The sequence below is a fragment of the Hippocampus zosterae genome, chromosome 16, assembly GCF_025434085.1.
Source record: "Hippocampus zosterae strain Florida chromosome 16, ASM2543408v3, whole genome shotgun sequence".
Lineage (NCBI taxonomy): Eukaryota > Metazoa > Chordata > Actinopteri > Syngnathiformes > Syngnathidae > Hippocampus > Hippocampus zosterae.
This window is the reverse complement of record NC_067466.1, coordinates 15912131-15923640: the sequence shown is the minus strand read 5'-3', so window position 1 is coordinate 15923640 and position 11510 is coordinate 15912131. Positions and strand designations below refer to the sequence as shown.

At 49.1% G+C, this 11510-nt stretch overlaps 2 protein-coding genes across 15 annotated transcripts in view; one reads left to right on the top strand and one right to left on the bottom strand.

Moving 5' to 3' along the window:
• Positions 1-398: 398 nt before the first annotated feature.
• LOC127587750 (serine-rich and transmembrane domain-containing protein 1) lies at positions 399-3204 on the top strand. 2 transcript variants are annotated; one of them, XM_052046177.1, is made up of 2 exons: positions 399-750; positions 2520-3204. In XM_052046177.1, the coding sequence occupies exon 2, from the start codon at positions 2521-2523 to the stop codon at positions 2842-2844; it is 324 nt and encodes a 107-aa protein (XP_051902137.1). In that variant the 5' UTR covers positions 399-750; position 2520; the 3' UTR covers positions 2845-3204. The 2 variants fall into 2 exon arrangements, with proteins under 2 accessions (XP_051902137.1, XP_051902138.1); XM_052046178.1 differs by having other exon boundaries at positions 747-750; positions 2498-3204.
• Positions 3205-11510, bottom strand: part of nbeaa (neurobeachin a) — a 48630-nt gene continuing 40324 nt past the window's right edge. For 5 of the 13 annotated variants that reach the window (XM_052046164.1, XM_052046165.1, XM_052046168.1 and 2 more), the window contains 20 exons: positions 11232-11356; positions 10427-10576; positions 9910-10046; positions 9719-9836; positions 9011-9113; positions 8819-8934; positions 8366-8478; positions 8047-8187; positions 7787-7906; positions 7561-7713; positions 7316-7480; positions 7154-7243; positions 6726-6918; positions 6517-6588; positions 6249-6404; positions 6011-6181; positions 5825-5926; positions 5542-5738; positions 4479-4630; positions 3205-4366 (listed from right to left, as the gene is read on the bottom strand). In XM_052046164.1, coding sequence (XP_051902124.1) covers positions 4276-4366; positions 4479-4630; positions 5542-5738; positions 5825-5926; positions 6011-6181; positions 6249-6404; positions 6517-6588; positions 6726-6918; positions 7154-7243; positions 7316-7480; positions 7561-7713; positions 7787-7906; positions 8047-8187; positions 8366-8478; positions 8819-8934; positions 9011-9113; positions 9719-9836; positions 9910-10046; positions 10427-10576; positions 11232-11356 — 2665 coding nt within the window. In that variant the 3' untranslated portion in view covers positions 3205-4275. Of the gene's footprint in view, positions 4367-4478; positions 4631-5541; positions 5739-5824; positions 5927-6010; positions 6182-6248; positions 6405-6516; positions 6589-6725; positions 6919-7153; positions 7481-7560; positions 7714-7786; positions 7907-8046; positions 8188-8365; positions 8479-8818; positions 8935-9010; positions 9114-9718; positions 9837-9909; positions 10047-10311; positions 10345-10426; positions 10577-11231; positions 11357-11510 lie in introns of all 13 variants that reach the window. The other 8 variants (XM_052046166.1, XM_052046169.1, XM_052046170.1 and 5 more) reach the window with 3 other exon arrangements.

Here is an 11510-nt window from a genome sequence, read left to right as displayed (position 1 = left end):
TATGTTTCAACAGTGAAGTCCTTCCATCCATTCATGATCCGAGCCGCAAACAAAAATCCAATAAATATCAAGAAATCGATATTAAAGAGGTGATTAAAACCCTTAGATGCGAATACATACAGCGAGACGCACATCAACGCCGACCTCCAGTCGGCAATGTGCGTGAGCCGCATGAGCTGCAAGAACAAAATGGCGTCAATATTTGGGATTATCCGGGAAGAACTGGGAATTAGGGAACACTTCCCGGACTTTTGAGATTAGCCACAAAATGGGAGCAGAGGTCCAAAAAAAACGTATCGTTGTCCTTCAGCCTTCTCACTCACGTACATGTGCATGCACACACGCGTTTTGTGTGTGTATGTCAATGTGTGTGTGTGTGTGTGTGTATACAGTATTGATTTTTAATAAGCGTGGTTACAGTAGAAAAATGAGGAGGAGACATGATGAGTTGTTGGATGGTTCATGGGAATGATGACGTGAGTGTGTGTGTGTGTGTGTGTGTGTGTCATAGTATACGTTTACATGTTAAAAATTGAATCTTGTGAATGAGATGATGAGATGTGTGTGTCTGTGTGTTTGTGGGGTGCTGATGAGAGAAAGCAAGAGTGAGTGAGTGAGCGAGCGAGCGAGAGAGAAAGAGAAAGAGGGGAGGGGGTTGGGGGAGGGGGGTGGCGAGTAAAGTGTGCATCAGAGCGTCCGGGCAGAGTAAAAGGCGACATGAAGCTGGCTTGACGTCCGACATCCAATCAGGTTTGCTGAATGACTTCCTGTTGCTTCTTTTTGTTTTTTTTCCTTCTGAGACTATTAAATGGACGCGGAGACTTGCGTTAAGGGGATGAAAATCAAACGTGGGCGCGTGAATGACATGCTGAGAGATGGGTGTCGTTGTAGAGTCATTAGTATGCACAGTATGCTGAGAAACGGGCGTAGTTAATCAAATGTTGAGTGCAGACAGTCAACTTAAATGATATGCTGAGACACGAGTGCCATCTGAGGACCGAAATGCTGAGAGACGATTGAGGCCAGCGTATGCGCGCAGTTGCGCGCCGCACGCCGAGACACGAGTGTAGCGCTCCCTCGAATGAACGACATGCTGAGAGATAACAATAGTCACTTAAAAGGATGACATGCTTGAGAAATTTGTTTCATCAATACAATGGGTAAAATGCTGAGAGAGGGTCAAACACGCGCCACATGCCGAGACACGAGTGGAGTCAATGAACTAGAAGACATGCCGAGATAACACGTGATTATTGCCAATTGAAATGATCGATATGCTGAGAGACGATTGCAATCACGCATCTGCTGAGACGCGAGTCGAAATGCTGCCGAGTCACTAAACTCTCAGTATTTGGGGCCAAGAGACGAGCGCGGTAAGAGGAAGAGGACAATGTACTGACACACACACACACACATACACACCAAATGTCATGACATTTTGTGACACATCAATCGTCTCCATTATTCATAACGTGAGGATCCTCTGAGGAGAAAGAGAGACTAAATATTTGTACATGCAGAATGACAGATTTTTTTGGGCCACTGATAAGCAAAAAAAAAACCCCCCAAAAAATCAATCTAACCACACCAAGTGCCGTCGTTCATCAAATGGTTGATGCTGAGACATGAGCATCGGCAACCAAATGGATGAAGTGCTGATAGGCAACGGTGCAACAAAATGCGAGATAATAATATAATAATAATAATGCATTTTATTTAGAAGCGCCTTTCAAGAAACCCAAGGACACTTTACAATAACGAGATGAGCGTCGTCACTCCCGTGGTTGACATGCTGAGACATTAATATCACTAATAACCTCATGATAACGATGATCACACTCATTTCAGAGCTCATTTGTTGTCATTAAATGGATGTTGCTGAGACACGAGTGTCATCAACGAAATCTTTGAAATGTTGGCCAATCACACGAACGACATGCTGAAACATGAGCGTCGTCAATCAAATGGGCGACATATCGAGAGGTACCGTAAGTGGAGTTCAAGGGAGGACGCTGAGACAGTAAAACTAGTGAAATGCTGGCCGCCGGTCCAGATTGTGCACTTGCATAAGTGCTGAGCGAGGAGTCAAACTAACAAAACAAAAATGTGTCTGCCGTTACAAAAAAAAAACAAGCTCGCTAACGCGTGCTAGGTGGCGATCACGAGTCCCTTTCAAAAGGCATTGCCAGTCAAACCCGTGACCCCAAAAGCCTGGTTGCCAGGCGACAAAAAGCCTGATTAAGAGCAATTATAAAGCACTCAAGCTCACAACAAACAGGCGCAGATCACAGGCAGGCAAAACAACACAAGTCCCCACATTTGCGACTCACTGGAGGAGACACAGAAACGCTCAGATGGGGACGAAAGTGTGTGAAGAATCAGGAAGTGACATCATACGGACAAGATTACCTCTAAGATCAAAAACAAGCCTTCCTGGAGGCCAAAATAGCTCCCCCTGCTGTTGCTATTCTAAAATGCAGGATCAATTTCACGATAGGTTCATGGACTGGAACACCCAGGATGGACCAAACCGGTACCTCAGCGGTGGAAAACGGAACCTTCCCGCACTTCCCTCCGACATCCGTCCCCGGATCGTCATCAGGATCGGCGGTGGCGTCTCCGAGTCGAGCCGGCGGCGTCTCCGTGTACGTGTGGCTGTTCCTGGGCCTTCTGCTGTTCCTGCTCAGCCTGCTGGTCATCGCTCTGCATCGGCTGAAGAATATCATCTCGTCCTCGTCCTCTTGCTCCTCATCCTGCGGCGAGCCTCGCAGCACCTTCACCAACGTGGAGATCTGCAGCGTCTCGTCTTCGAGGCGGTCCACCGTGTCGTCGCTGTGCGTCTGAGGCTCTCACACACACACACACACACACACACACATGGGAAAACACATGCCAGGCCACGGCAAAGACTTCTGGGAAATGAAGGGGAACTGTTCATTAAAGGGTAATTAAATGTTTGAAATCATTTTGTTTCACTGGCTTTTGTATACCGCCGTCACTTTCTGTAGGCATAAAAAGCAGGATGACAGAGGACGACGTTCAATGAGATGGTTTACATGAATTGACTTGACTGAGGCGCATTCGTCAGCATCTTTTCCGACCATTCAGACATATATTTTTTTCCCCCCCCAGTCAAGAGAAAAAGAGCGAAATGTGTTGCTTGTTCCAGAAGGAATGCATCAATTAAAAAGCGGAGTCCACAAATTCTTTGCATAATTTATTTTTCTTATGATTTTTTTTTCCCCCAACTCACACATGTCATATTTTACATCTTTGCAATAAAACATGAATACAATAGTTTTTAAGGGTTTCATAGATCCAAAAATATTTCAACTTTTTTTTTTTCTTCCTTTGTCGGTTTTTGGATATGTGTGTGTGTGTGTGTGTGTGTGTGTGTAGCTAGAGTTACGTGTATGTGCGTCCAACGCCGGTCGTACGCACGCTCGTTGTCATATTGCTGTAAAGTCTTCACATGTGAGCGTTTAAATACAAACATCGATGCACAAAGAATTCATCCCGCCGGCCCCGGACGAGAAGGAACAGAAAGAATCCGGCCCATCGTAAGAGTCATCGCAATCATAACAATTAAAGCCCCCCCCGTGAAAAGGCAATAAGAAACAAAAGCCTCAACATAAATAATGATGTGTGATTGCTGCAAAGTGCAAATAGAAAACAAACTAAGAAGGATTTTAAATAATGTGAGCCTGGAAAAAAAAATAAAATTATGTACATATTTGACATGACGACCACTGTTGAGGGGGGGGGCGAAGTTGAAATCAGAAGTGTTTGTGTGCATGGGAGGGGTGGGGGTCTTCAGTCACATCTCCGGCAAAAACAATTACCATCTTTGACTTTCTTACCATTGTCGTCATGGTCGCCGTTCTTGTTATTACATGTTATTACATGTTATTACATATGTTTCAGATAACAACAAAAACGAAAGGACGCACACACCCCAAAAAAAAAAAAAAGAGAGGCAGAGTTGTATTTCCATTTAAGTAAAAGAATCCAAATCGTAAAAGGAACCGAAAGGCGCATCGTCTCCGTGTGTTCGGCTCACTGAAGCATTAAAGCAGAACCCCCCCCAAACCCAGAACCTGACCCGCCAGCACCAGCGACCAATCCGCACTCCGATGGGTGTCGTTGTCTTTGGGCTCGGGTGTGTGTGTGTGTGTGTGTGTGTGTGTGTGTGTGTGAGACAGTAGACAGAGTCCCGTCTACGGAACCAGGACATCAAGTCTTCTTGTGTACCTGGAGTGTCGCTTTGCCGCGGCCTCAGTAGCGGTTCTGATGCTCGTAGTGCCAGCGGTTGAAGTCGATGTTGAACGCCACAATGCTGCCAGACGCCATCCCGGTGATTAACGTTCTTGTGGCGAAAAACACAAAGTCAGGCGACGGTTTCCCTCGTAATAGTTTTCGGATTCGAGTTTTTCTTTTACGGAACAGCACCAAGGGATGGCGCGGTCACCCGCGGTTACCTCTGGTCGTGCGACAGGTCCATGGCGCGGATGCCGGCGTCGCATCCCGGGTAGATGTAGAGCTGCTTGAAATCGCAAGCCTGCCACACCTCCACCACGCCGTTGTCGCCGCCCGTCACCAGATTTTGCCCGTCGCTGCTCAGCAGGATGGCCTGGCGGGACGGAAGCGCGGGAGTTTGACGAAAGGTGAAAAGCGGTCGCATCCGGCGATACAATTACATGTCGTGCGATATGATATGCAGGAAAATTGTAAATAGTACTGCGATTTATCCATTTGTGTTCATATTGTATTTAATTGAAAGATGTTTTTTTTTTTTCCTCTTTCTCCTTTCTTCTTTCTACATACATTCTTGCTGCTGGAGGCTGTAAATTTCCCCATTGTGGGACGAATAAAGGATATCTTATCTTATCTTATCTTATCTTTATCTTATGTGGCTCATTGCAATGATTCCATATGATTCAAAAACACGATGTGGCTAATCTGAAACGATGTCATAATGACAAAAAACATCAAAAAATACATTTGCTCATCGAGAACGATACGATTCAATGCAAGAACAATATTTGGCTGATATGCAACCATATGATTGGATTCCAGGATGATATTTGGCTCGTGATTTATGAAGTAAAGCTGCCTCATCCAAAACATTCATTCATTCATCTTCCGTACCGCTTGATCCTCACACATAGACGAACAACCATCCACGCTCACACTCACACCTAGGGACAATTTAGAGTGTTCAATCAGCCTGCCATGCATGTTTTTGGAATGTGGGAGGAAACCGGAGCACCCGGAGAAAACCCACGCAGGCCCGGGGAGAACATGCAAACTCCACACAGGGAGGCCGGAGCTGGAATCGAACCCGGAACCTCGGCACTGTGAAGCCGATGTGCTAACCACTGGACTACCGGGCCGCCTTCATCCGAAACAATTAATTTCTGGGTAATTTTTTGGGGGGGTCTTGAACAATATCATTTGTTTAGAAAAAAAAATAAAAGGCTATCTTTTGAATCTGGAACGCAATAGTCGAAATTCAAGTTTCAAGTCGGCGTTGAGGCTGACCCGCGTGGAGTCGTTGACTTCCATCTGAGCCAGGAGCTTGCCGTTGATGCTGAAGTTGCAAAAGCGCCCTCGATCGTAGTAGATAATGCAGTGGCCTTCGCTGGACACCGAGATCAGACGAGGCTGCCGGCACAGCTCGGGACCCTCCAGGGCCCTCAGGAGGTCCCCCGTGATGGTGTGGACCAGGCACGGACCCTCTAAAAAGGCAACGCAAGACGTATATTTAGATGCAAATCGCTCAATTAAAAACCGATACATAAAAAATTGGCATCATTCAATTTACCTTTGGCCCCGCTGATGACCAATCCCAGCTCGGCGCAGACAGACACGCACACCACCTCGTGGTCGTGTCCCGTCAGGACGGCCCGGGGGGCGGGATAGTCACCTGCAGTTAAAATGAGGGTGGGGGGGGGGGGGGGTTAATTTGGAGTTGAGACTCTCTTAGTAGTGTTTTGAGTCCTGCACTTACTGTTGTTGGGGTTGTCCCCGATAATGTGGTGCCGCCCGCTCCAGTACCACAGAAGAAGAGTGGCGTCCCGGGAACCCGACACGATGTAACAGTCTCCCCCGATGTAGGACTCGGACCGGGCCAGACACGTCACAACGTCCCAGTGGCCGAACACGATCTGAGTCAGTTTCCCTTTTGGGGGAAGCGTGAAGGCTTTAAAAAGGCGGTTCGGAAGCGAAAGGGGTCCGATGGCTCGTACCGGTCTCGGTGGAGTAGACGCGGAAGCTCTTGTCCCAGAAGCCGCACACCAGGATGTAACGGTTGTCGGCCGTCACCACGAAGCAGTGCGTGTTGATCTGGATGCTCTGGTCCACCAGGTCCGTGATCTGACGCTTGTTGGTGCCGGAGTTGTTGGCTGGACGCAAGCGCACGGACACTTTCATGACATCACCGCCCCCCCCCCCTTTTTGAAGAGAGCCCGAGGCTCTCTTTTGACGGGCTGAATACGAGAAGAGAAGCGGGCTGACCTATGAGAGGGTCCATCTCGATGGGAAGGTGGTGCGCCTGTTCCAGGGAATATCCCGGCGCGCCTCGCAGGCCTGGAGACGGTCCAACACGACACATTTAAACCATTTGGTAAGTTATTTGGCAATCTCGAATGGTACGATTCCTCTCGAACGACAGCCGCACGTGAAGCGGCTCGGTAATTCCGGTGCGGACAGACAGACTGACTGACCGACGGTATTGTGCCAGCGGTTGACGGCAAAGAGGCGGCTGCACGTGACCGTGACGGCGGCGGGGATGCTGAGGTGAGGCAGCGTGTTGGCCGCCACGTGGGTGACGGGAGAGTTGGACGGGAACTTGAGCACCATGATCACGTCCTGCTGCATCTGATCCTTAAACATCAGAGGACTCTGAGGAAGGAAACACTGGTGAGACAGACAGAGAGAGGCAGGAAGAGGAACAGGAGGATGAAGGAGGGACGGAAATGGAGGAAGAGACAGACCCAGGCGGGAAAGTGGGGGGAGGGCGGGGGAAAAAGGCAAGATTAGTGGGAGATGAGGGTCACGGCAGGTTCACAACAAGGAGCAAGGGATCGGGTCGACATGGAGGAAGAGTAGAGGCTAAACGACACGCGTGCCTGTGTGTGTCGCTGAGTCTCACCAGGTGCATGGCAGAGGATCGAGGTGGGTGCGGCTCGATCAACAGCTGCGACGGGATCTGCCCGCACGCCTGAATCTGCGCCTCCATCACCTGCACGGACACAGCGGGGGTCAGCCGAGAGCGCCGCCGAGCCTCGACGGGTTGCGGCGACCAATTGCCGACCTCCCGTTGCGCTGCGTCCAGGACGTCCAGGTTGACGGCCCCCTCGTAGGACAGGAAGTTGAAGACGTTGAGCGCCCGCACGGCCTCGGGGCCCCGCTGCTTGTATCCGAAGATCAGGTCGATCCATTGGTGGAGCTGGCACGACACGAACTCACTCTCCAGCGCCTAAACGGGCAGGCGGGAAGGAAGTCTTTTGGGACCGCGCCGCTGCAAGATGCGCGACGCTACGAGAAAAGCCGTCTCACCATGCGGTTGATGCGCACAAAATCTTCGGGCTTCTTGGCCCAGACGGGCAACTCCACGTCGCAGACGGGCAGCCCGTCGTCGCGCACGCCCAGCTCGTACTCGTTGCTGTTGACGAACATCTCGGGCAGGTAGTAAAACTCGGGTATCAGCTCCTGCGGGACCACCACAGTGCCGTCAGAGGGGCTACCCACCTAAGGGACCCGACGCCTCGACGGGCCGCCTTACGGTCACGTCCGCCGTGTCCCTCTGGCAGTTCCTCCACGAACGGCCGATGCCCGAGAAGGTGCGGTCGGCGTGGTCGAACTTGCCGTCGTTGGCGTTGATGAAGAAGGTGGTGAACGGCTCCTGTGGACACAAACGCACGTCAATATCATTTTTTTTCAATTGGATTAAAATAAATCACATTTAAAATCAATCCCGTGTCGAGTTTAAGAGGCAAATGCGTGGAGTTCCATGCCGTGGCGTGCGCCAAGACTGTGACTTACTATTCTGAGCATCCACATGAGGGTTGAGTGCGCCGTGGAGTAGAGGGTGGCGTAGTGGTCAGGGGGCGAGCTGTCGTCATCCCACGTCTCGTAGCGCTCGGCGTAGAACGCGGCCCGCTTGGGGTTCAGAGCACCGATGGGCTAAAGAAAGAAAATTAGTGTTATTTAAAAAAAAATAAAAAATAAAAACTGTACTATGGATTTTTGCCAGTAGAGGGTGCCCCACCCATGCATTTTTGCCAGGAGCACTTTTCGCACTTTTCGCAGCTAACGAGTTGCTGTGACATAACGGGGCGTGGAAGCGTCAGAGCGCTCTAACCTTGGAAAGATCTCGGAAGTTGCCGGGCAAGGTGAGATCCAGCTCCTCTGAGTCGTAATTGGTCAGCACCCAGGGGAAGACGGGGTACTGGTTCAGGTCGTTGTACGTCCTCCCTGCGGATGGCAACATCACGCGCGGCTCGTTAGAGTGCGCCTCATTAGCGAGCTTTCAACGGCAGTGAAGGATTACGTAATGTGACTTCTTTGATCGAAATTGCCCGCCTCGTCCAAAAACAAGTATGCAAAGTTTATTCTAGGCCTTTTAAGAAAGCGTGTATGCTAAAATACACGCTTTCCTTTTAGGAAAGCGTGTATGCTAGCTAGTATGCTATTCAAAATAATCTTTGTTTATAAATAATGAGTTTCTGGTTCCTTTGAATACTCCGAACTGTCTTACAACCGTACGAAACAAACAAACAAACAAAAAAATGGTATGCTAGCTTGTTGTGCTAACCTGCAATGGTGTTGAGGAACATGAGGTACTCAAAGTTGGAGATCTCCCTGCGCTGCCAACGCTGCGTCATGTTGGACGACTTGAAGAGCTGACGCGGCGTGGCCAACGAGATCCGCCTACACGCGAACGTCACAAACAGGTCTGTGATCAAAGACAACAAGATAAGGTGGCCCATTAGCAGCCCGCACCTACCTGGCTTGAGGCAGACCGTAACTAGTTCCGACGCCCACCCGGGGGAGGCTGTAGATTACCCGCTTGACTGTGGCCTGGTCGGGAAAGTTGAACATCACCGATGCTGACGAAGGAAGAGGACGATTATTACTAATCACAAAGATGATATCTTTTTTAACAAACAAATGTACCCTGAACACCAAAACGGCCGACTTCCTGTGTGCTGTTTGAATGAATTTTTTGTGGTTACACTCATGATAGACTTGTCTACCAAATTTGGCGCACCCGAAACATGGCCGACTTCCTGTGTCTTGACAGTTATGGCTTTTTGTGGGTCTAGTTATTATCGACATGCTAAACAAATCTCATGTTGCTAAGACTTCAAATATTGATGAATGAAAACATCCTCATGCAAAATGCCCAAACTGACCCTAAAATGGCCACGTTAAACCAAAATGGCAGGCTTACTAAGTCTTTCTGGATAGGCTCCTTGAGAATTTTTTTCCCAATCTGCTCAAAATAAACACGCCTACCGAATTTCACATCGCTAAGCGAAGCTTGCTTTGGGGGTTGAATTTTCGAAATGAACGGTGACTCAAACTTGGCCAAAATGCCACTAAAATGAAGACCTTGAAACCAAAATGGCCGACTTCCTGTTTGCTGTTTACAGCATGGGTCCTTGTGAATTTTGTGTGGCCTAAATTGGGGTGTTTTAAACGACAATCTTACTTCTGTTGGCCATGAAGACCTCCAGACCCGTGTTGTGCAGCAAGTAGCGTCGGGAAAACACGGCTCGGATCTCGCTGAACATCCACTTGCCGTGCAGACCCTCCGAGTAGGCCAGCACCTGGCGAGAACGTCGAGAACAGTGACGACAAAATCGTGACAAGGATGCCAGCCTTGCGTTTGCGTATCCTCACCTTGGCGTCAGCCTTCTTGAAGGCGGGGTCGTCCTCGTCCACCTCGAAGTAGATCTCCGTGGTGGTGATGGAAAGCGTTCCGCGGGCCACCACCACCGGCGCCACCAGCTGGGCCGGCGTGCTCAGCACCACTGGGCCTGCAAGGGGGCCACGTCGCAAAAGTTACCTTGAAGTCAAAGTCAAGTTGGCGGGTCGGTGCTGATTAGTGTCGCTGACGGTTGTTTTGTGATGTTTGTCCATCTCAGTGGAAAAACAAAGTCGGTTGGGTTTTTTTTTTATCATTTTTGCGATTTATCGAGATTAATCGATGTGATTAATCGATCAAAAAAAAAAAAGATTGCGTTAATAATCATCATCTGTTCTACGGTTAGTCGGCCAACACTTGAAACCAGCCCAACTTGCCTCTGGAAGTAAAAAGTCGGGGTCGGAAAGGCACTAGAAATAAAAGACGATCCAGTCACCAGGGGGCGCCGAGAGCCGGCCAGCTCGCGCGGGCGGGCCACTGCGTGCGCCTTACCTGCCAGGTTGTCGATCTCTTTCTCCTGCAGTAGGCTGACAGCGTCGTCGTCACCCTCCAGCATCAATTCGGCCTCCGGGTTCTGCGCCACCACCGATTGGCTGCGGAAGCTCTTCTTGGACTTGACGCCATCCTCCTCTTCCTCCGTGCCTGTTTTCGAGAAGACGTGACGCGTCAGGCGCTTGTACGAACAGTAAGAGAGACAAACATCCGGAGCTGCTTTGAGATTCATAATTGTGGCGATTGGTGACACTTTGGTTTTATTTTTGTGATTGTATCGTTATATGAAAATAATTACAGATCTGGCACACTCGCTCCAAGACCTCTAATTTGAGGTGTTCGAGGCGTGTGTTTTACTGAAAATAGATTTCTGACACTATGAGTTCCATTTTTCATCTTAGCGAGACATTTTGGGGATAGGATGTGATTTTATAAGGACACATTGACACAATAATAACAAATGCGGGAACCCCCGATTGAGACACTTAAGTTGAGATATGACTCAATGCTGTTGACAATTGATTTTTGGGGCGCAATTATGAGTCGTCTTTTTGAGCTTGAAAGACTTCATTTTGAAAAAAAAATTTATTGGGAAAAAAAAAAACTCGAGATCTGGAGAGCCGTCTTTAAGACTTTAACTTCTCGAACGGAGTTTGGAGACGATTGAAAATTGGAAAATTGAGGGATAATTTTTTTTTTGGGGGGGGGGGGGTGCTTGACATTGTCGTGCCCTTAAAATTTGACCCCGGGTGGGGGGTGGGGGGGGCTTTAAACGTTGCCAAGTAACAAGACCTGTGAAACTGACCGTAGTCATCGAGACATTTGAGCGCCACGTCGGCATGCGTGGAACCGAAGGCGTTTCTCACAAATCTCCGCCTCCTGCGCAAGTCATCCTCCCAATAGTCCAGACGCCAGAAGTCGTGCAATTGGCTAAAAATCAAACAAGGGGGGAAGAGACAATCAGGGTCAGGTCAGAAAAGATTTTGAGCCTGTGGTAACACACTCATACTAATCATGACAAAGAACAGCGTGAAAAAAAAACACAACAAAATCTTGGCTAATGAGTCACATGCTGCTTCACCAG